The sequence below is a fragment of the Cyprinus carpio genome, chromosome A12 (assembly GCF_018340385.1).
Source record: "Cyprinus carpio isolate SPL01 chromosome A12, ASM1834038v1, whole genome shotgun sequence".
Lineage (NCBI taxonomy): Eukaryota > Metazoa > Chordata > Actinopteri > Cypriniformes > Cyprinidae > Cyprinus > Cyprinus carpio.
This window is the reverse complement of record NC_056583.1, coordinates 13818370-13843663: the sequence shown is the minus strand read 5'-3', so window position 1 is coordinate 13843663 and position 25294 is coordinate 13818370. Positions and strand designations below refer to the sequence as shown.

General features: G+C 36.0%; 2 protein-coding genes across 3 annotated transcripts in view; both read right to left on the bottom strand.

Moving 5' to 3' along the window:
• The window catches only part of LOC109099593 (endothelial PAS domain-containing protein 1-like), a 29433-nt gene extending 16361 nt beyond the window's left edge, over positions 1-13072 (bottom strand). The window contains exons 1-6 of the mRNA XM_042767683.1: positions 12935-13072; positions 6592-6782; positions 3785-3936; positions 3574-3658; positions 2094-2212; positions 1799-2001 (exon numbers count right to left, since the gene is read on the bottom strand). Of these exons, the coding sequence (XP_042623617.1) occupies positions 1799-2001; positions 2094-2212; positions 3574-3658; positions 3785-3936; positions 6592-6782; positions 12935-12960 (776 nt within the window). The 5' untranslated portion in view covers positions 12961-13072. The remainder of the gene's footprint in view (positions 1-1798; positions 2002-2093; positions 2213-3573; positions 3659-3784; positions 3937-6591; positions 6783-12934) is intronic.
• The window catches only part of LOC109099594 (protein kinase C epsilon type-like), a 48828-nt gene continuing 36542 nt past the window's right edge, over positions 13009-25294 (bottom strand). For both annotated transcript variants that reach the window (XM_042767681.1, XM_019113103.2), the window contains exons 12-15: positions 18731-18869; positions 18454-18642; positions 17405-17551; positions 13009-16516 (exon numbers count right to left, since the gene is read on the bottom strand). In XM_042767681.1, coding sequence (XP_042623615.1) covers positions 16370-16516; positions 17405-17551; positions 18454-18642; positions 18731-18869 — 622 coding nt within the window. In that variant the 3' untranslated portion in view covers positions 13009-16369. The remainder of the gene's footprint in view (positions 16517-17404; positions 17552-18453; positions 18643-18730; positions 18870-25294) is intronic.

The window sequence follows — 25294 nt, the reverse complement described above, 5'->3', positions numbered from 1 at the left end:
GCCTAACGGTTCCGGTTTCCATTAAATCATTTAAACAAAAACTATTAAAAAAACGGAAAAAAGGAAAAATGCACAATACTCAAATACTCAATGCTCAATACTGTTTATTACTTACTGTCAACTTAATTTAAAGGTTGGCAATGTCAAACTTCAACATAAATAGTACAGTATACAAATTGTCAAGTTCTGATTCCATTTAAATGAACTATTATTATGTTTTTTACCTTTTTACCTTCTTTGAATGTAGTGTTGCTGGAAGGTAGTAAGTATGTTGTGCAGTAATGCTAGTTCATCAATCAGCATGTGCTTCAAAGTTGATGTTTATCAATATCATTTTGCTTTTCAAGCAGGAATGAGCTGGTTGGCCAAATAGTCCCTTGAGGGCTAAGACACTTGTTCATTTCCCTAAATTAATGAAATATAAACTGTTATACTTATAACCATGTATACACACACACTCCATAAAGCCCCTACTTTACAAATAATAATGCAGTCAGGAGATTGTGTGATGCAATGATTGGTTTCCACATTTTTAAACATTTAATATGCATGAAAATAAATATTTTCTATCACTTTGTTTATCACTCTTGAAATGACCTGTACACTAAATAATCTAACCCTCATACTTACATAACAATAGCAGTCTATTTATTTAGTGGTCCAAGTTGAAGTCAGTATGTATATTAATGACAATATGGGACAAATATAATGTCTACATGTACACTCAGACAAAACAACGTGCACAGTTATGAAAGGCGCGAGTGTGCGTACAGTCGTGGGAAACGTGTTTGGCAGTTTGGCAGCATTTCTGTTATTTGGTTTGTGACATCATTTACGGGAAACACCGAATCGCCAAAACACTGGCACAAGACTGCTCACAGCGCTTGGTCACTTGTCACACCAGAACCGTTTTCAGAACTTAATCTTAGAAATTGCTCACGGTTTCTGGGTTCTTTTCAAAAAAAACAGAACTCTATTCCCAACCCTAGTGATTAATGACAGAATTTTCATTTTTGGGTGAACTATCCCGTTAATGAATGCAGTGCGGTCAAAAACAAGCAAAAATACAGTACGCAATTTGATATTGCACTAAAGTACATATCGTGAACTGCACAGATTCTAGTGCAATCAAACGCTCTCTAGTGTGAGAATGTCCCACTCCCTCAAACCACATGCGATTGATTGGCAACTAGCAAATCATGATTCGCGTCTGTAAACTAAAGTAAAATGAGTTTTACAAAGCTTGTGGCTAATAAATAAATGATATTCTAATAATAAAAAAATGTAAATCACATTTGCATATAAAGCTATGGATTTAACAAACATTTCATCAGCACAAGAAAGAAAACTACATGTGTTCATCAAGCAATTTCATAGAACCTAAAATTCATAAAATATTTCCATTATATAACAACCAAACCAAGTGGCTTTTATTTTAAAGACAGCATAAAAAAGGGAAAATTTTGAGTTTTTAAATGACAAAATAAATAAATGTCCTATTCAAAATGAGAAATAAATAAAACTTAATTTACCAAGACACCTGTTGGTTAATTGTCATTTCAAAAATTTTAAAAGGACGGTTGAGTTAGTTCATGGATCATTTGCATGCAGATGCCTTCATATGATATTTTGTATAGATATTTTATATCTAATTAAATTAAATTTGTCATCTTTTGTTGTTGTTGTTGTTGTTGTTGTTGCCCTTTGTGTCTATATATTTTTGGGCCCACTGTTCATGCACATAAACAAGTACATATACAATACGCACATATATGTCAATTAGTGAACAGTCTCTTGCCTCTCATCACAGTAGATAAACTTCATGTCCATACTGTGTCTGCTCATGAACGTCTTGCTGTCAAGAGGTGTGTCAACATTTGAGGGGTGTGGGATCGGCGCACACAGCATAGTGACACATGTGAGGGGTGGCTCCGAAAACCCATAGAGGACTTGAGGGGGGCGGCTGCTGCACACTTGGAGATGCCCCGTGCAATGCAGCACCTGAAAGACAGAGCAGCAACACCATATTTTACTTGATAGCACATGCACATGTGCTCTGCATGGTGTTGTATGACATGCTTATGCATTCTTACCTTCCAGCTGGCTGATTTGAGGTTGACATTGCGACCTCTATTGGTGACTGTACATTTCATCCTCATAAAAAAATCTCTGCCCATGCTCATATCTTTCCCTCTTCTGCCATACACAGGTCCTGTCAATCAAACAACTCATAAGACATATGCTTAAAAATCATGTATTTACTATATATGTATTTACTATATATGTGCATGCAAAAAAGCTTTTTTCTAGCACATTCAGAGGACTTTGGTCTGTCAGTGGGTTGTGGATGCTAGGTGCAAAGTTCAACTGAATCAGTCTGTTGAAACCTTAACTACAGTATATGGAACTCTCTGTGTTATTGCATTAGGATTATCTCTAAACGACCAATGAAATGGCAAGAAATGACAGACCTGTGAAAGATAAAACAAGAGGAGGAGGAACATTTGCTATGCGGAAAGGCCCCCTAACTCTCATTCTGAGTACACACTGCTTACATGACAGCAACAGAAATAGTACCTTTCAGAAACTACTGAGCTAGAGTAAAGGCCAAAAAAAAGTTCACGCCAAATTTGGTGCTAAAATGACATGAAAACAAAAATTTACAAGCTATGTTTAGCATCAAAACTATTCAAATAAAGTCTGCTGAATTCCTGCCAATGCCTGAAATGAATACAAATGCTGAATAAATTCCTGATTAGGCCCTGGCTATAGTCTCGCATGCTTTTTAAAGCTATGAATATTACTGTCTGAGTGTTCTTTCTTTTTAAAATTGAAATTAAACTAATTAACTAATAACTGATTAATTAAAGTAAACAAACAGAATAAAAAATAAAATAAAATAAATAAATTCCCCTCAATTTTTATAGGGTTTATATTATATATTATATTTTTTACACTGAAATGGTATTAATACAATTATTACAAATGTAATATATTTATCATTTTTATTTTTGTAATAAATTTATTATCTTTTTATTAACAATATAATAATAACAATGTATTAGTAGTATTTAGCTATATTGATATATGATCACAATATAATTAATTAACAGAAATTAATGGATTAAATTAAATTATAATCATATTTTAGTGTGTTTCAGTTTCTTCCCCAAATTGTTCAGACCTAGCTAAATGCTTTTAAAATGCTAAAATGTTTTTGAACAAGTTAAAAATAAAAATGTATAAACAGATCCTGAACAAAATATCAAACAAAAATATAGCCCTCAAGTCTTCACAGAAGGGACCACAGGCTGGACTGTGGTCTATAGGATGCGGCTTGGTAAAGGAGGGGGACTTGTCCCCACAGGAACCACCACAAGAATGTACAAAATATAACATCCTGACTGTGATAATTGCTCTCAGATAAGGACATCTCCCTGGCAAATCCAGAGATAAAGAGGACTGGGAGATTCTACCACTTTGGTGTTAAAGGCAAAAAGTATACTGTATATCCAAATAAAAAAAATTGTGTCAACATACTTCTAGGAAAAATTGTTCCAAGCTGACGCTCACCTGATTTGACATTGAGATTCTCTCGGATTTCATCATGATCGCAGGGGTGCGTGAAGTCAAAGATGCTGTGGCCTATCAGTTCTACCTATTAACATTTTGTAAGGGAAGAAAAGTTGAATGCTCAGCCACTTTAAATGAAGTAACAGAAGGCTTTTTATGTTTTCTCTCTGTAATTACTCTCAAAGAATAAAGGAAATGAGGTGAGGCTCACCTGCGTAAGGCCCATAAATTTACTGACATTTTCTGAAAGGAATATCATGTCTCCATCTGATGTTACCACAGCGACAAAGCCTTCCAGAGACTTTAGATATAGACTGTCCATCTGGCTGTCATCCTGTGACCAGGTTTGTTGGACTGTGCAGCCTGGGACCAAAGACAAGACAACTTAGTATGTGTCCAGTGTCAAATTTGGTCTTTTTTGTAATTTTACACTGGCAAATTATCAAGACAAACTCAAGGGACCTTCACAAACCCAAAGTAAAGGCACAATCACATACTCTGACACAAACATAGACTCATATCCTGTACCATTTAGCTTCAAATAAACAGCTCAGAATCAGTTAAACAGACTTATTTATCAAAATAAATTCACATACCAACATGGGATAAAAACACTACTGAGCTGATCAGCAAAGAGAGGATGTTTAAGGTACAAAATGCCATGAAAAGCATCAACAATTGGAAAAAATAATTAAAGCGAGGCTCCATGCTGTGACGTTCATGTCTGCTTCCCTGCAGATAAGGGCCTCCTCCCCTGCTCATTCGGATCAGGCAATAAGGGCCCGAGCACTGAGGCTTTGACCCCACTCAGACATCAGCACTATGTGTCTGCAGGTGGTCCATGTCTGTGCTCCCACATCAAACCCCACAGCATTCATCCTGGTGCTATTAATACTTCGATGTAATGTCTTACTCCTCTGTCCCTCAGCCAAACCAAAGTACTCGCAATTTTCTGCCATTCTCTTTACATCCCTATCAGAAACATCTAAGATTTATTCCTTCCTGCTCAGCAACTGCTCTTTTATGTTCTTTCATTCAAGTTATGTTTCAACAATAAACTTTGGCTTAAGTTTCTCTTAAATTTTCTTAGCAGAAATAAAAAAGGACATACACTACTGTTCAAAGATTAAGGTCTGTATTTAATAGTTATATTATTATTAATTTTAAACTTTTATATTCATCAAAAATACACAGCACAACTGTTTTCAACATTGATAATAAAATATATATATATATTTATGGTGTTAAATAAACACCATGGGACATTGAAGACTGGAGAAATGGCTGCTGAAAATTTGGCTTTGCCATTGCACAATAAATTACATTTTAAAATATAATAAATAAGAATAAAAACACAAAAGACTCAAGAAGACTAAAGACTCAAGAAGCAAGAGAAGTCCCCATTTGCAATTTCATATTACTGCTGTTTAGGAGAGAGAGAGAGAGAGAGAGAGAGAGAGAGAAGGAATTGTTAAAGAGATTTCAGTTGTGATTTTTCATTTTGACAGGAGACCTCTTCGGTTCATCTGTTTTGGGCCATTTGAAAATGAGGGTTCAAAGATTTATATCTCCAGAAGGACGTTTGCTGGAAATAATGTTAAACCAATGACTTCTTTTAGGTAAGTTCAAAATGTCAGTGAGGTCAAACATTTGGTTCAGATGAGAATCATAACCTGCATCAGTAATATTATGATTCTATGACTATGCCGTTACGGTTCCCACACGCCTCACTGAATGACATATTAGTTAAAACAGGTTCTTGTTGTGTAATCTTGGGGCCTATCAAAGGTCAAACCATGACGCAGAACATTCAAAAACACATACAACACACCAAATATAAAATCATAATTCACTGTTGTGTTCACAGAAAACAATATCATTAGCAGTCCCTAATTACCCCACACCTCGTCATCTCCCTCTTTCCCTTATTCTCCACATCCATCGATCTTCCCCACACACTTTTTCATCAGCAGATTCCATATCTTCCCTTTTCATTGTTTGATGCTCTCTTTCTCTTTCAGAGACATGCACACATGTATGTGCGTCAGAAATGGAGTCTGGAAACAATGAGCAATGCTCTTTGTCTGTCTTCCTGCATTTCTTATTGTATATTGAGGAGTACAGGACATCTCATAGACCTACCCAGCCCAACTTCACTGACACATAAACATGTTTACTTAGCTGTCTAAACGAGGACACACCACAGACCATTACTGTGTTTATGTATAATTACTACAGACTATCCAGAAATCTTTTTGCATTTTTAGCATAAAACAGCATTATTTTATTTATAAATCATCTTTCTAAATGAAGAGTGGGACACTACCATATAAAAGTTTGGGGTCAGTGAGATTTTTATTTTCAAAAGAAACTAATACTTTTATTTACTGTAGCAAGGATGCTTTAAATTGGCCAAAAGTGACAGTAAAGACATTTAAAATGTTACAAAAGATGTCTATTTCAAATAAATGATGTTATATTAAACTTGCTATTCATGAAAGAATAATATAAAATGTATCATGGTTTCCACAAAAATATTCAGTACCACAACTGTTTTCAGCATTGATAATAATGAGAAATTATTCTTAAGCACCACGTGACACTGAATGGCTGCTGTAAACTGTAAACTTTGCCATCATGGGAATTTATAACATTTTAAAATGTATTAAAAGAAGAAACAGTTATGTTAAACCCCAAACTTCTGAACAGTAGTGTATATGTGGCAATAATGTAGAAAAAGTTTATTTATCAATATGTAAACCGGCTGTCACACAATTACAGGGCAATCTGATGAAAGCTGCAGGTATGTTTGACTAAGTTCAATATTGCAGAAAATACAGTCAGGCAGAAACGGAAACAAGTCTAATCAGTGTACTCAAAAAGTTCACAATTTCTTCACTGTACAGGTTTATGGGATGTGACTGACTCACAATAAAATAAAAGAAACAGATACAATGGAGTTTGACTCCTAATGACAGATCACGTATGTAATGAACATCTATTTTTTTAGCTTCATACCTGAGTTGAAAAGTTTGCGTGTGCGCAGGAAGCTGATAGCTAGTCTCATGATGGAGGCTTTGTCCAGGTGGGAGCTGATGCTGTGGGGTAACGGCAGCTGATGGGCCAGCTCATAGAACACTTCTGTCTCTTTACTGCGCCTGCAGCGCGCTGCATCACGGGACTTTTCCTTGCGCCTTTCTGAAGGATGCCTGGAAAACAGAAGAGGTTGATGAACACAACACAGCCTATAGGCTGAGCTTCAGCTTAGATACTGTGTGTGCAGCCAATGTTATATATACACACATACAGTACAGTGAACTGATTTTATTTAATTTTTTTATTTTTCACAAAATTTACTTTGAGACCAAACCAAATTAGTGAACTGTCAGGTTTTGAGTTGATTTAAAAAAAAAATTCAAAATATTTTATGTTAAGCATACTTTTTGTGCACAAGCATAAACTTCATCGCTGAGTCAAAGCAAAAGCATTGCAAAACCACACCTGTGAGAATCTGTGCATCAAGGTTTTAATCTAGGTTTACTCACTCGCAAAGAAAAAAAAAAAAAACTGCAGGTTCAAAATTGCTTCAGTCTTGAAATTTGTCACGATAAATTAAATTTCAGTCAACTCGCGCCGGGTTAAGTCAGGTCACAAGGCCTGGCTCATGCAGACGTCTGTTTTGAGCTTGTTACTACATGTTATTCAGTATAATCTGACAGTCCAGGAACAGTTGAGTATGTCATGTAATATGAGTGTTGATAAAATGTAATGCAGCATGTACTTTTATGAATTAGTCCATATAGTATTTTATCAGTAACTATACAGCTTAAAGGGATAGTTCAACAATAAAAACAATAATATAAGAGAGTGAAATTCTTAAAAAAGCACATAAATATGTGCCGTCATTTATCTATCCAGACAGAAAGTTTATCTTGCCAGGCAAACGATTTCTGAGGTCTGTGGCTTGCCAGTGTGTGAAAGAGTGTGTGGCAGAGAGAAGTGAACTCTCTATGGCCTCTGAGTGTGGTGTGCCACAGTTCACTGTGCCACCCTCACAACAAACCAAGCCACACAGTGCTGTTTGTCGGCAAAACACCACAAGTGCTCTTTAATCCGTCACATATTATAACACAGATACCACAACCCTCTACGGACACCTTGGCAATTGAATCACCACTGGCTAGTAAATTTCTTTAGTTTACTCACCAGACTGATACGTGTGTGTGTGTGTGTGTGTGTGTGTGTGTGTGTGTGTGTGTGTGTGTGTAAAATGGCACAGTTTTTTAAATATCTGAAAGTACACTCTTAACATCAGTCAGTCAAGCATTATAATAATCATATAATAATAAATAAAAAGTGTTATTTAATAATAGAACTTTATTAATTAGAAATAAACTTAATAACCATGTTTTAAATGCATATTAGTCATTTTAACTGAACATTTTAACTGGACTGGTGGTGGTGCTTTTTTGGTCAGTCAGTGTTTCTGTAAAAAAAGTAAAGGACTAATGAGCCGCTTGATTCATGAATATTAATCAGGTTTTGTGCATTCGCTCGAACTGATTTGCTGAAATCAAAACGATAATAGGTGAGCACCAGCCAATGAGATTGCTGTTTGCGTATTAGCTCCGCCCATTACTGGAAAACAAGGCAGTTCTTAAAAAGCTAAAGAATTCCAAAGGAAGGCCGTTATTTTGACATGAAAATACAACAAAGAATATCGTTTACATGTAGCACATCAATTCTCTCTCTCTCTCTCTCTCTCTCTCTCTCTCTCTCTCTCTCTCTCTCTCTCTCTCTCTCTCTCTCTCTCTCTCTCTCTGCTTGTGTGTGAGACAAAGCGACGGCGAGTCATACGCCTTCACATTAGAGTTTACAGTACATCAAATACAGGTGCGTTGCACATCCATACAGATGAATGGCAATGTAGTCGCAATGTAGGGGGTTGTACCAACACACGTGGCCTGCGTGCAGCACTAAGTTTCCGTGTCTGTGGGAGGCCAATGCTGAGAGCAGGATCTAGCGGTGTAATTCCAGTAGCAGCCTCCCAGTGTGGGTCCCCTATTCTCCAACTCAGGTCAGCCCAGCTCTGGGAGTGTTTGTAAAATGTGCAAACCGTGGTGCGGGGGTGCAGGAATGCAATAATCGGCCCTCTATTATACAGCTGCATATTTGGCAACCACAACATGCCCCCTTTCTGCCCTCCCACTAACCCCGGTTTCACAAAAAATTGTCATTGTAATAGTAACCATGGATTCTTCTCACAGGAAATGGCTGATGGTTTTTACTCATAGGTCAAACCCATGGGACTTACACATGAATTTACTGTCTGCATTTCCTTGGGGCTAAACAAGGAATGGCAACTTCCATTTCAACTCAAACAATTAGCCTTCTGCTTTCTGTCTCTAACCATAAATGCAACCACATCAGGATTTTAAAAAGAACAAATCAAGTGCAGCTCTAAAAATACAGACACAATGGTACAATAAATGGGAAAAGATAATGCACACTCATCTAAAGTTCACATGTTCAGTACATTCATTTGTGGGAAAAAAAGAGTGATTGTCTTCCGTGACAACAGCTGATTCTGAATGATGTCCTTCCAGAGTTTAAGTACTTATGCAATCAGTTATACAGTCTTTACTGTTACTGATAGAGTATTTAAAATACTAAGCAACAGAAGACTAATGGTAGTGAAATTATTTTATGTAACCTGGAGTTATCTCAAATCTCTAAAAGCATCTGGCCTTTAACAAATGCTCTAATGTCTTGTAATTTCTAAGAAATGATCCAACTCTTAAAACTATGCAACGTGTCAATCATATGTCAAGGACATTTTAAAAGCTGCACACTTTAATTTTACATTAGCACAAGAAATAACAGACAAAATTGTTCATGCACAAACTAATTATTATTATTATTAAAAACAACAACAAAATGCTGCTGACTGCAAAATTTGCATAATGAAACATTTCGCTGTTTTTAAACACTGCACATTGTTCCCTCATACTGAAAGCCATTCAAGGAAAGCCATGAACCCACCAGACAACATAAAAAAACAAATGTAGAAACTAAATTTTTATGCCAGAGAAACCAGGTGTATTTGCTGTGTTTGAATCTATGATAAAGGTGACCAAAAAATTATATGGTTTGGGTTTTATTCAATAGATGTTCTCAAAGATCTCTAGTTACGTCTATCAGTGCCAGTTTCTCTGCTTTGTACACATTTCAGAAGAAAACAAATAATTAAGTAATATCCCTGAGAAAGAGAAGGTTCAATAAACAATACGTTAATACTAAGTAACTTGCATTTTAGAGACAATGTTGCCATTTATATTGCTTTTTTTTCTTACATCAGTGAAAATATTTTCTTGCAAACCAAGTCAAAACTGAATCAACTGCTGCTGCACATTGTCCAGAAAACAAGCCATTTTGGAGTTTCATTCTAAATGGATTGGTATTTTAAAGAAATCAGTTGAGCAAACAATTGAAATGACTCAATCAAACTTCATTTTTGATTTGATTATTTATTTCGAGCAATATATAATGACACCTAACAAGGGCAATAAAGAAATAATTTGATTCATCTATACAATAAGTTAAATTAATCATACTTTCGTCATACTTTAACAACATAATTCCAATCAATCAAGCTTCATTCCTGAATAAATGAGTGGCGTGAACGAATAGGTTGAGTGAATGATTCAGTGACAAGGACTGTCACCACCTACTGGAATATCAGTTTAATTTACCTGTTGCATAATCAAGGTTAAATGCTTAAAATATTGTACATAAATATATAATAACAAAACTTTAAAGTTATATTTTATAATAACATAAAATACACATCAGATCATTCCAGTGGTTTTGTTATAAAACATAAAGAAAACACTTCTCTCACAGCCAGCTGGAATAAGTAACCATCTCCGAATGCATGAGCTCCTAGCTTATTTATTCAGTAACACAATCCAGATCTACGCTGCCCAAACACCCCTTGCTGAATATAAGGTTTATCTCTCTTTAGAGAGAAAGACAGCTTTCTGCATGGACTCTGTCCTTCAAATGAAGGGGAGTTGTGTCCTCTACCCTGTACTAGGCTACTGAGTTCTGTTCCCACACTGTCCAGCTGCTGACCTCAAGCCCCAGCTACGCTGCAATTACTTTCGACATTAGCTGGCTAAACAACTTTTGAATTAGAAATGCGCTACAGGTCAAGGCAGCCTAAAGACAGAGGCCTGCTGGCTGTTTTCACTTCTTTGTCCTCTCTTTTGCGATCTTTTAATTTTTTGTGCCATTACTGGAACAAAATAACTAGACTGATAGCTATGTAGCCACTCCCACTAGCAATGTTTTTACATTAAAAGTGTCAGTCAGGCTCTGAACAGGAGGATTGTCTGTATTTCAGCAAGAGATCTCAAGGGAGATTTGCGTGAAACAGAGCTGTCACGATTCCTAAAGCATACATAACGACCTAGCAAACACAACAGAGAGACTGCTGTACCTTTTACCTACTGCCTCAGGCGTCTTCACGCACAACCAAACCAAAAGCTGTCAAAGGGAGCAGATCATGTGATTATCAGGCCGATGTGAACCCATTCCTCCCTCTATCTCTCTCTGCATCTCCCCTCTCAAACAGATTAGGCCGGAGTTCACCAAGAGCCAGACTGTACAGAGCACCCATTCACTACAGATAATCCTATTTTCCCTAACCTCAAAGAGATGGCCAACCTTTAGCTTCCCAACTAATAATCCAGTAAAAGATTCAGTGTTATCCAGAATATGATAACTAAACCTAGGGTGTCAGAATAGTCGTATCACATATATTGTTTTGCATATTCCTTCTGTGCAGCAAGCTTTGATAGACGATAGATGATTGATATAAAATAGCACAGTTAAATGATTATATTACCCAACTGGCACTAATTACACAAGACATCACAGTGACATCACAACACTTGTAGAGCAAGTTAAACAAACCAGATAAGAGATAAGAATAGAATAAAGTCATGGAAGTAACCAGAAACATAATGGCCTGTTCACGCTTTAAAAAAAGAGGTGAACCCTGATCTGATAACCTCAGTTTCAATTGGAACATTACTTTCCCGTTAACAACCCAACCACACAGAAGAACATTTAACCCCTCTTTAACTTGCCTTATCCACCATAGAGCCAGTGTTGTTTTATATTACCACCAAATAAAATGCTTTTAGTATCTGGCAATAAAAATATGAAGTCTATTATTTGAGTCCTAATGTGTTTAACCAAAAATTAATTGTATGAGGTATTAGTAATAGTTAAGGTATTAGTAATAGGTAAGTTCACAAACAGAAGTAGTTGCTGCTAAATTAAATACTTCCATTACAGACTAAAAAAACAAACAAACAAAACAACAACAAAAGCTTTCAATGATGTTTGGACTACGTCATGTTTTCAATATACTACAAAAAAAAAAAAAAAAATAAATAAATAAAATAAAAAGAGGCTTTTAACCTTAAAAAAATCAAGTGATAAACTAGTTTTATTGCTGCCCTACTTTTTTTTAGTTCACTGCACACAAGTTCACTTTGGATATATATATATATATATATATATATATATATATATATATATATATATATATATATATATATATATATATATTACTAAAGAAAATTGAGCTCTAAAATCTAATGAAACAAGTAAAAATGACAGATAACTATGACATGTTAAATAGATAAAAAAAACAAAGAAACTTTTAGGCCTATACAAAATATTTTACAGTGATATTTGAGTTCAACAGTTAGACAATTATTGTCAGACTCCACTGCGCAATTTTATTCTCAGTCTGACCGTCTCTGAGGGTCCAATTCTTTGAATACAGATTTGCTGCTTTTTGTTTTGTCTTGTTGTTTTTTATCACGAATGCATATTTAACATGTTCAGTCATGATTACAACAGAATAATTATTTTTAATCCATTCGTTTCATGATGAGATGCAGCAGTGTGCTATTTTTTTTGTAGCAATTTAACTCTGGTGATGCCATTTAATAAAGTTTGAAGTCATTTGTATGAGTCCATTAACAAGAGCGATCCAAAAATAGGGTCCGAGCACACCTCTCCAATATCAAAATATTGAGCAACTAAAACTGCGGTGGGAGGTTATAGGAAAGAGTTGTTAATAAAAAGGGTATTTGTATTACAGTTCAGTCCAAGTACAACACCGGTAAGAGTAAAACAACTTTAATGCGACAGTTTGGCTTTAGTGGCCGTGTCATTGAGCAATATGCCAAATATCACCTGAGAATCTCAAATTAAGGTAAACAACTCAAGAAAATTCATAACTAATAGTCCATGCAGTAATAAAATGTTTCCTGCGCCTTACCTTTTTTTCTCTCTCTCGGCCGTCATGGTGCGCCTTTGCTGAAGACAACTCTGTCTTGCGTATAATGAATTCACTTTTCCGGAAAAAAATTTAAACGTGTTTTTTTTTCACAGATGTCTTTTAGTTATTTCTCCTCCGTAATGTCCATTCTCATGACATTTCCAGTAATGACCGGAGTAGTTAGTGCAGTCTCAGAACACTGCCGAGGATCGCACCACCTCCCCAGAGTGACACCGACTGACAGTGACTGGACGCTGGTAAAGAGCTCGTGAGCGCCGCTCCTGCGCTGCGCGTGCTTTCAGCACTGTGCACTGCGCGCACTAAATGGTGCTCCTCACCACGCGCCTGCCTCTCAGCGCGCCCCCGAGCTCTGTGCACACTTGTCCTGTGAGAAAGTTCAGTTTCACGGTCTCATATAAAACAAACACCACGTGAAGTTTCCAGGAAGCATCCAAAAGGAACCAGGGCTACATTTTAATCTCTGAACGTGGACAAACAAACAAAAATGACCGCCGACCATGGAAAAATAACAGTAAAGCATCTTTTCCAGGAGCAGGGTTTAATTGGAACATATTTAACTCTCGTTCAACTCTATCTTGGACCCATTCCCATTTAATAAGAGGCTTCTACCAGTAGGCTACACCATGTAAACAAACATGTAATCGATCACCTCTAACCCTGCTATGAATTGCATGTAGTCGATGGAAAACTGCAGTTGTGTCTGTCATTATCGGAATGGTTAGAAAAAGCCACATCTTTGGAGGAGTTTGCATCTGAACACCTCAAACATTTCCATTTAGGCCTTTTCGTTGAATGACTGTTGAAGAACAGCTCACATCAAGCTCATTTGCAATAATGCACACACATGCATGTTGGTTTTTTCATGTTTGCAAGAACATCTCATTAACACAATTGTTTTTGATGAGGCGAGGAGGTTTGCTGACCCCAAACCCTCAGAGAAACGTGATGTTATCAGCAGATTTAAGGCAATACATGATTGTGATCAAAATAGATGATTTGTGAGCCATTCAAAAAATCCAAAACACTTTAAATGTCCTTACAAGTCTTACAAGTTTTTATGTTGCACTGTATTTGTAAGGATGTTTTTAAAAGTTTAGACTAACAGCTACAGCCAAACCTCTAGTTACATATTTTACTTTTGCAATTTGATGTTCTATTTCCTCAGTATGGGCATGTGTGTGTGCACATAATTCTCTTGCAACTTATCACCAAAACGCATCATTTTTCATACATCTTGGGGTTTAATAGATTAAACAAAACATTCACATCCTTTAGATGACAGTACATTTGGCACATAATAAAATGTTTACGAGATAACGCTAGTGTATCCAGAAAAGAAATACCTCTGTGCACATGAAGCTTCACCATACAGAAACTAAAGTCCAATACCAGATGTATATAATACAGCACTATCATACATATGAAACATTTATGTATTTTAATACTGTATGCACAAATATTTAATATTCAGCCAGAGAAATCTTTGCACTTAATTTAAGAGGTAATTCTTAGTTTATTTACTCTGTTTTGACTTTGAAGACAGACCATGGATGCGTCCTATATATCAAGTTCATTCCTTTACAATTAAAAAGGAAACAACGGAAAAAAATAAAGCTGAACAAGACATTTGGCATGATACCATGAGGTCGACTGACAGGAAAGTGCCTGTGGGAGAAAAGGCTTTAAAGACAATCGGCAACATTGACCTAGTCACCGTGATCAACCCACAGACACATTAAAAAAAGCAACGAAACAATGTCGAAGCAAAAAGAAACTTCTAATGCTAAGAAATGCTAAAGCAAAAGTCATCACATTCCAGAAGGTTTTAATTAGTACGCCTGAAATGTACCCTTTTTTCATTTAGTTCACCCCTCCTTTAGAGTCTTTCACATTGCACAAGTAAATGATTCAACCACAGGGGGTTCACACAATTTTAAAACAAAAACATAATAGTTTGAAAGCTCTATGGAGGTGTGTAACAAGGTTTAATTGTCTGAAATAAAGTAACACAAAATGATGCAAAGGAAAAAAACTGACAAACTGACTTACTGACATAAAAAGGGAAACGTAGCTACATGTATATTGAATAAATTAAAAGCTCACACATTTTCCACTACATTCCACAGCTTATGTACTTCAGCAAACTATATACATGACAACGGCAGAGAGAAGCATGAGCGAGAGAGCGAGAAAGCCTTTGGTGAAGCTCTAAACTATAAAACATGAGAAAATCAGCACACAAGAGAGAAACTGAAACACAACAATTAAAAAAATAAAGAAAAGAACTGGGGAAATGTGTTCAGGGTATTGCACATAGATATCAAAAACATGTTTTTCTTTCCATAAACTGATGCTACTCAATAACGACACAATTTGCAAGACCATGCAAACAATTGCCTACTCTAAGAAGCTTTCACAGGCTTTTGGAGTGAATACTATGTACATGTTGCTGTACACAATGACCGGGCATCTGTGGGTACTGGTCTGTCTGTCCACGACTATACCTTATTATGCATAGCGGTGGGACATGGCACACACACACACACACACACGCACGCATACTGCGGTCTTTACACAGTCGAGCACAAATGAAAATCCATTGCAAAACAACATGAAAACAACCGTAGAGCTTCCGGAGGGCAAGGGCCTCTCGCTCTCATTCATGCAAACACATGCACACGGACACATACATGTCATGCACACATCTACTCAGGCCAACACTTCGTAACACAACCCATATACAGCAGGTTAACATTCTAAATGGACCTTCATAACACTGATGGAATATATATATATATATATATATATATATATATATATATATATATATATATATATATATATATATAATATATATATATATATATATTATATATACTACAAATGTCTTTGTATATTTTAGAAAATTGCTCCCAAAATGTCACCTGAATACACAAAAAGGCATTTGACTGCACAGCACAACATGTCAATTGTCACATGTGCAGGGTAAATTCCTCCTCAAGGGCAAGACCTTTCCATCAAGGGATTACGAAGACCTGACTGGTGTCCCAAATAGTACAATCATTGGTATCGTCAATTTTGGTTTAAGGTAGTGCGTTCCGACCCTTCCTTCTTGGGCTCTGGAGAACATTCGTTTTCTGATTGGTTGTAAAATTTGTTCAGGCCTGTGATGAGATCCATGTGCAGTACAGTTTCTTTTTTCTTTTGGAGATTTAGAGGAGAATAAAAGAACAAAAACAGCAGTAAAGGGGAATTGAACCACAGGGACCGATGGTTCTGCTCCGGCCCGGTCTGAGCCCCTTCTTCAGAACATCTGTGGAGTGTGTGTTCATGTATTGCAATGCGATGTGGGTTTTTTGAGTGTTTGTGGGGGTGTTTAACATATATTTGTGCTGACAGACATCAAGTTAGATTTTAAGACAAAGCCTCCTCTCCGAAGTAGGAGAAGCCCTTGAATTCATCCTGATTGATTTGTTTGATGATGGCATCGTCTACTGGCGTCAGCACAGGGTCCTCACGAGTGAAGTCCTGGTCGAAGTTATTCACATCGCGCTTGGTTTTCTATAGCAAAGACAGAGAGATATATGGTTTTCTGAAGTTTACCTTTAAAGGGATAGTTCATGCAATTATGTCATGAAAATTATGTCAGAAATCTTTCAGGTTTAATAAAAAATAGTCTTCATTTGTTAAAATGAAGTACAAAGAGGATGAAAGTCCTATGGGTTTGGAATGACATGAGGGTAAATAATGACAGACTTTCATTTATTTTCATCAAAACTAACCCTTTAAAAATATAATAATAATAATAATATTATGATATAATAATAACAAATGACTGTATTACTTAAGATCCAGATTTTGTCCTCAGTGCTGTTCTAAGAAGCAGTGCAGACTTTCAGTTAAAAGCCACAGGTGTGGTGACGGAACGCCAGCTCAAAGTTACTCAGAGGGCAAGAGAGCGAGTGGCGGTCATGGTTTTTCTGAACCTTTCTGTGACCTTTCTATCTAAAGTACCCACTTGTGTTCATATAGACACGTGCACATACACACAACACTCTCAGCCCTTCCCCCCGCCATGGGAAAGCAGAAGTCGAGAAGTGCCGTTGTGGCATCTGACTTTCAGTCTAGACCACAGACGCTAAAGACAGAGGAACATGAGAGATAAAGTCAATGTGCGCGTGCTATGTCAGCGTGTTTTGCAGAAAAAATTTCTATGAATTGTGACATGTCATAATGAGCATTTCATGATTTACATTTTACATTTAAGCAGTGGGCAGCTGCTTTACCCAAAGCTACTTACACTGCATTCAAGATACATACGGTAGATTTGTACCAGTTTTGCTTTTCTTGGGAATTAAACCCATAACCTTGGTGTTGCTAGTGATATGCTCTACTGTTTGAGCTACAGAAATTGGTTAATTGATTGTGTGAAATTAAGTGTATGCTTACAATGCGAGGTTTAAAGGGGGGCTTGATCTTCCTCTGCTCCAGCAAGACCCAGTCGATCTCTCTGAAGAAAGGGTGGACTTTGATGGCTTCCTCTAGTCCTTGGGTCACCACACAGCCCAGACGCTTACTGGGGCTCTTTGTCATGAACTGAGGAAAGTGAGTACATTTTACATTACATAATTCATAAAGAAGGGGAAATTATGAACAGTGTTTAAGGAGCTGTAACATTTTTTTTTTTGGAATACGACCCAAAAAATACAAGCAAAATGTCACTGAAAAGGATGTACTGGGAAATGCCTTTATAACAGCAAGAAAAAAAAAATCAGTTCATTAGTTAATAACTTTAGTTAATGCCTTAGGTATCATATTTAACCAAATAAGAATATTTTAACAGCATTTATTAAAGAAGGTTAATGCAAATTTTATATATATTAATACATTTTAACAATAACAATATGTAAAAATTCAACTATAAACAAATTATTTACATTTTTATATATACAAATAAATTTAGAAAATATTTAAATTATGTTAAAATTATATTATATTATAATTCTAATTTAAAATTAAAAAAAATTTTATGTATTATGTACAAACATTAACTGTGAAAAAAAAAAAAAACTTTTCTGACAATAAAAAAAAGATTAAAAACAAGAAGCTTTGTCATAATTATAGGAGACATATTTTTTTTATAATTTTTTTAATTTTACTAAAAAACAAGCCAATCAGAAACACCCTTTGTCTGTCAATCATTATGCATGTTCAGATATTGCTCAATATGACCCAAAATTAGTGTAGTTGAAAGCCGGAGGTAAATGTACCAGAACAGAGGGATGAATGAGGAACATAAGGGAGGAAAATGAACAGAGGAAGGTTGGAGAGGTCAGAGGGAAAGTGCAGCCAGGTGAATGACCATACAGTGGAGCTCAACACATAACTGCAGGAAGAGAAAAGATTCTGAACACAAGTGGAAAAAGAAATGATAAATGGGCCAACCACAAACCACCTATACAAAGAAACAAAATGATTTCAAGAAATGGGCTGCTTACAGCTTTCAGAATGCTGACGGCTTCTTTACTGAGCCACACAGGATAAAGCACATCATCATGGAGGATGGACTCAAAAAGATCGTCCTCATTGTCAGCTTCAAACGGAGGCTGACCAGCCATCATTTCATACATGAGAACGCCCAGAGCCCACCAATCCACCGATGGGCCATACTCCAACTCCTGCAGGATCTGAACGAGAAAGACACAAAAACGAGGTTCAAAATTATGTCAAACACCTCAGCTGTTTGTCATGTTCATTATGATTTACTAGACATACTTCAGGTGCAATGTAGTCAGGGGTCCCGCAGAAGGTGGTGGTCGTGACCCCATTCAGAATGCCCTCTTTGCACATGCCAAAGTCAGCCAGTTTACAGTGGCCTTCAGCATCCAACAGAATGTTATCCAGCTTCAGATCTCTGAAGCCATGGGGAAAAAAAACAAACAATTAGAACATATTTCACATTTTTGGTGTCTTGCTTAAAGTCTTTTCAAAAATTGTCCAGGCTGTTAAAAGGGTGTGAAGGGGTCAGCATGCCTGTTAGACAATAAGCAGACAAATGATCTACAGGACCTTGAGGGTCTGGGCCATTCTGCAGACCTTTACAACATCACAATGGTGCTGTGCCTCATTTATAATTCAAGCTGTTCTCTGCTCCATTCCTGAGGTGGCTGCATTTAAGTCTAAGTGTTTGAAGTGACCAGGGCTAAACATTCGTGTAGGTAAAAATGACAGCAGCCTCAGGTAAGCTGTCAAAACCCTTCATAATGAAATAAAAATGTCTTTGGTTATACTAGGGATTTCCTGGAACGTTGTAAGCTCTATTACTTCTGGGAGTCTCATTTGTTGAGTTTCTGCGAAACGGCACACTAATTTTCACAACACCCCTTTTGGGTAATAAAGAAAAAATTTCATTCTCTCTAAGGAAATCTGAAGTAAACATATGCGAGTCCATATGTTTTTCTCCAGAGAAGTATAAAGGAGTTTTATTCTTCTTAGTGGATGCATAAAATTAACTGACTATAATTAAGAAATTACTGTCATAATAATTACACTTTTTAATCATGACAATTAAAATTTTTAGAATAAAACCTTTTAGTGATTTACAGCAAAGTCCCTTTAAGACAAGTCATGTCATTCGGTGGCCATTTTTGAAACGCCTCCCATGCATCCAAGTGCAACTCCTATCTCTTTGAATGGGGAAACATCAAATTATACAAAACTGTTCACTAGGCTTGCGATTAAATTTCATATTTAAAATCACCAAAGAAATCTGATAACAACTGTGTTATAAATGTTGTTTATTTTGCTCAAATAGCGTTATAAAAAGCTTATTATTCAGGCTAGATCAGCCAATGCGCATGCGCAGTCCTGAGTGCATGTCTCAGAATGCTGACTGTTTTTATAGCAACCGGACACTTCTAACGGCAGCTGCAGTGTGGCGCTGACTTTACCGATTAGCGATTGACTCCTTCAATCAGAAGGCGGGGCTTCCTGCGATTGAGCGTTGCATTTTTCGCCATTCAAAACTATACGAGTGACATGTCTTGTGTATTCTAGTTGTGCTGCTTAATATTTTTGTGGATACATGTTTTATCTTCAAAAGAACAGCATTATTTGAAATAAAAATCTTCGTAACAAAACAATAATCTAAACTGTCACTTTTAATCACTTTAATGCATCTGACCCCAAACTTTTGAACAGCAGTGTAAACACATGCAATAGCCAAATCAGCTTATACTCAAAATTTGTACTTAACAAGCCAGGGGACATTGAGATGCATTAATAACTCTGCTGAGTCTTACTGAAGACTCTAGCCATGTGGCCAAAGCCAAACACTTCAGGACATGATAATATCTGAATCACAGTGATTGCAGAGACTTGTCCCAGTGCAGATACAGTAGTTTGCTTTCACCAGGGGATGTTTGAGCTCTGTGATGTATAGTGAAAAAAAAGAAGAAAAAAAAAACACTACACAAGGAGAAGGTGAAGATTTTGTAATGCCATTTTAAAGGTTAAAGGCTGAGACACTTGAACATGCCAGCCAGAGCACAATCATTGGAATCTGTCTGAGGGCATTCAGTGGCAAAGCACTTTTCAAACATGTAGAAATATTAAATACTTAGTGGGGGTCACATGACAGTTTGATGTGTTCATATGAGACATGCCGACCATGCCAGTCAAGTGAATTAATGCAGTGTCTGCATGGTTTCAGATGGTCAGAAAGTTCATTACTTCATTACAGATTTGCAGCAACAAACACCAATGATCTAAATAAGTGACATGTTTTGCATATCTTATAACAAACAGGTATGTGCAGAACCTGAACGAAGGCAGGAATGTTCAGAGGAGCTAATCTGATTGTCATGCCTGATAAATCTTTGCTGTTTTCTCAATGCATCAGAGCAAAATAAAGACAAGAACTAACAAAATAGAAAGAGACCCAGCCTAGTGATTTTTTTTTTTTTATTGCATACTTAAGTCAGTCCCATAAGGGAAATGCCTCCTTCATGGTCAAGACACTAATTCTCCAACAGAAGTGTAAAGATTTTGAGTTATTGTACTGTTTTGTTAAAACATTTTAATATTAAATATTCTGTGGATTTTAGAGTATTATATTTTAAACAATAATATTTTTTTTAATTGAAACCTTTATGAAAATAAATTTTTACGTTTAAAAAAATAAAACAAAAAAATAAAAAAACATTTTGCATTACAAACAGATTTTTCAGCTTACGACTAATTCTTTCCTTGTATAAGAAATATATTTCAAATGTAAAAACGCCTCAGCTATGGCCATTCATCTTTTAAAGAGACATCTTAATGGTCATCAAAACGTTGATCTTTAAGGCAATGCAATGATGTTCAGTCTATAACCAACTATTTACATACCTAAAGTCAAATAACTATAAAATCTGATGCTACTGAATTTAAAGTTTAACAATTTCTGTTATCAGGTTCCAGGATAAACACTTCAGTTTAGCATCTGGTGACCTAGAGCCTTACAAAGTCAGGAAACTTGTGGAAAAAAAAATATTTTCATTCAGGTGTCTAAGTGAAAATACTCATGGTAATAATTTTACAATGTTACATTTTTTCTTTATTTTTGGTCAAATAAATCCAGACTTAGTGAGTATAAAACTCTTTTTTCAAAAATATAAAAAATTCTTACTGACCCAAATCCTTGGAACATATTTTTTCTGTATTTTTACACCTTGTCATCTGGGTGGACTGCACTGATAGGGGACGCCGCAATTTATCTGAAGACGTCTTCACAGACGTATCAGAGCATGGCTGGTCTTTCTGTGATCTGTGAATTGCAGTTAATGAGCCATAGAAGAGTCTTATATCAGTTAACTATTCACCTGAGAATAGAATCCACTCTGGCTCGTGTTAGAATGAGTAGAGCCATTGTATCAAAGCCTTGCTGAGGTAGGTAGATGATTCATGGTGCAGCATGGCTTCTTTAGGTGAGTGACTGTGGCTGAAACTTATTGTGTACTGCCAATAAGTTTCTGTCATGCTCTATCTAACAGATATCATCTTTACTTTGGTAGGTGGAGCAGGAAAGGTTAGAGAATAGAATGCTGGGTGCCAGAGCATGTCAGCCAGTGGGTACATGTGCCTACAATGATCTCTTGATAACCTTATGTGTTTACATGTGTATGTGTTAGTTTATGGGGAATACAGAAGCCGGGGTGTGGTTCAACACACAAACACACATCAGGTGTCTGTGCATCTGTTTACACACTTCTGAGATAAGCATTCACAGTTCTCTTGTAAAACCTGTCTATCATAATGTAACATGAGCTGTTGTATTTTTATGATAATATTCAAGTGTTTAAAGACTACATGCATTTGTAAGGAAGCTCAAGTTCATTTCTCAAGTCACTTAAAAGTGTACAGTCATTTTTTCCTCATTGAACAAGTTTACCCTGAAAGAAAAATGCACACTTACATGAGATGAAGACTCCAGTCATATCAGTAGCCTATTAATAGCTGTGTCTTTTAAAGAATTTAAAGGAGTCATATGATGCGATTTTAATTTTTCCTTTCTCTTTGGACTGTTACAAGCTCTTGGTGCATAGAGAAGACCTGTAAAGTTGCAAAGACTAAAGTCTCAAATCCAAAGATATATTCTTTATAAAAGTTAAGAGTCAACCACACACCCCTAAAAGCGCTCGTTCTAACAAGCCCCCACATCTCTACGTCACTATGGGGGAAATTTGCATAATGCCGCCCAAATGTTCCGCAGCGCAATACGCAACGCAACGTGTAAAAAGACAGTATAAGTCATTATAATCAGTAATTATGTCCCCACTGGATGCAACAAATGCCTCATTTGTAATGGGTTTTATTGGTTTTGTCTCATCTAGTGATGTCCGGATCATGAACGAATCTTTCTATTTAACAGGATCTTCTTAGTGAACCAGTCGAAACAGTTCACCCAATCGAACTGAATCGTTTGAAACGTTTCGCGTCACCAGTATGCACTAGTCCACAAATTACTTAAGTTATTCGGTTTATAAACGTGCCTGACACTCCCTCTGATGCGAAATAAACCAATATCCCTCATTCAGTTACTCCTAACAGTACATTGACTGAACTGCTAAAAGAGAACTGATGATTAGATGTGCACGAGCAGAGCAGCTGCATGGACTGAGACACCAAATACACAAAATAATGTTCTTTTTAGCAGCATCATATGACCCCTTTAATATTTTAATTTAACAAGGAAGCATCAAAAGTGACAATAAGACATTTCTAATGTTATAAAAAGTTTAAAATAAATGCTGTTCTTTTGGATTATTCATCACAGAAGAAAAAAAAAAGAAAACTAGGCAGCACAACTGTTTTCAAGATTGACAATAATAAGAAATGTTTCTTGAGCACCAAATCAGCATATTACAAGACTGGAGTAATTAAAATATATTAAAATAGAAAACAGTAAATCTGAATTTTAATAATATTCAACAATTTTACTGTTTTTACTGTATTTTTGATCAAATAAATGCAACCTTGGTCAGCACGAGTGACTTCTTTCAAAAACATTAATCACTTGTTTATATATATATATATATATATATATATATATATATATATATATATACAATATTCAAAATGTTAAGTAAACTTATTAAGTGTATACTTATAATATATTATTTTAATATTACCTATTATAACAATATAATAAAGTACTTACAAATCATTACAAATAATTAGCAAGCTACTAGTCCATAGTTATTTCATAGATTATAAATTCTCTATAAAATGTTCATGAGTGTGTTGTGTGTGTCAACAGTTGAGTAAAGCTTTACAGGATAAAAAAAGCAACAGAGAGCCAAACAGGCCTAGCTTTTGATGGTTGATTGGGGAAAAAAATGTCAACATTTCTTTGCTGGCATCATTCAAGCACAAATCTTTTAATGATGCACTGTTCCAACATGAGGGTGGAACAGCCCAGGTTTACGTAACGCTTCTATTTTTGACAGCAACCATGGAAGTTGGAAGGATTTTGGGTTATGCGCTTTACATGACAATAGCCAACAGAAATAGTGAACTGCACCACAGCCTCCTGCAAGTTAAAGCCAAGAGCTGTCATCTGTCCACTGCACAGAACAGGTTGAGTTAAAGTAGACTGTGTACTGCTCAGGGTTCAACAAATGCTTCAGTGTTCAGGACTTTTCAACGGACACCACTGAGACTAATCTGATAGTGACAAATCCGACAATCAATTTCTCTCTCACGCACACATACATCAGCAGAAATTATATATATATTTACAAATAAATTTTTTTTTAATACTAATTAAGTAAAGACTCTCTGACCCCTTTTGGATTTGACTTCCACACTTCCTCTGAGCTCCACTGGACGACTGCACATACACGTACACATGCTATAATGCATGGTCTCCCACGCATACACACATGTACACACACATAATTAGGCCCTATTGAAATGCCTTCCTGTGTTCCCTTTGTGTGCAGAGTGATTTTTCCAGAGTACCTCATCACTTTAACATGAGGTTTAGCCCCAATCCAAAAAAAAAAAAAGAGCTCAACATACTAAACATACAAGAACATAGAGATAAAGAAAAGAGAGTTAAATCTGAGAAACAGGATGGTTTATGGGTCTAATCGCACAGCAAGTCTGTACACAGGACAAGCAATGACCTGCACAACAGACTAAAGAGATACAGTTTACCACTTCTTTGCTTTCTCATTCTCACGGTCTTTCGTACAGTATAAAAACAATTACGCCTATGAAGAGTCCCTGTAAACTACATATGCCTGTGTGTGTGTGAGAGTATGTGTGTGTCCTTAATGTATATCATGTAAACATTTTGAGGGACAGTGAATATGAATGCAATCAAAGTTCATGAAGGTTGGTTTAAAGCACTTAATTAAATGACATTTTCCCAGTTACCACGACCTAATCTAAAGAGATAACTATTCGCTTCTTATTACCAATCAACCCTTCCTTTACTATGGGCTTATTGAACAATAATAATTGTGTTAACTACAGTGATAATGAATGAAGAACTCACTATTTGTATAGAGCCTATTAATGTATTAACTACACTTTATAAATTATAAATTAACTATAAACTAATAGTTTGTTCATGATTTATGAGTACTTTACAAATGTATTATTATATTTGTATTTGTATTATTATTATTATACATCTTATTATAAAAATGTTACCAGAGAAAATTACGGTTTAATAATATTTAATTTGTAATAATATAAATGTTGATCAAACTTTGCCTGTTTATTGGATTACTCCTTTGTCTTGCCCTGGATTGTACCTGTTTGCTGGTGTTTGCCTGCACTTGGATCCAC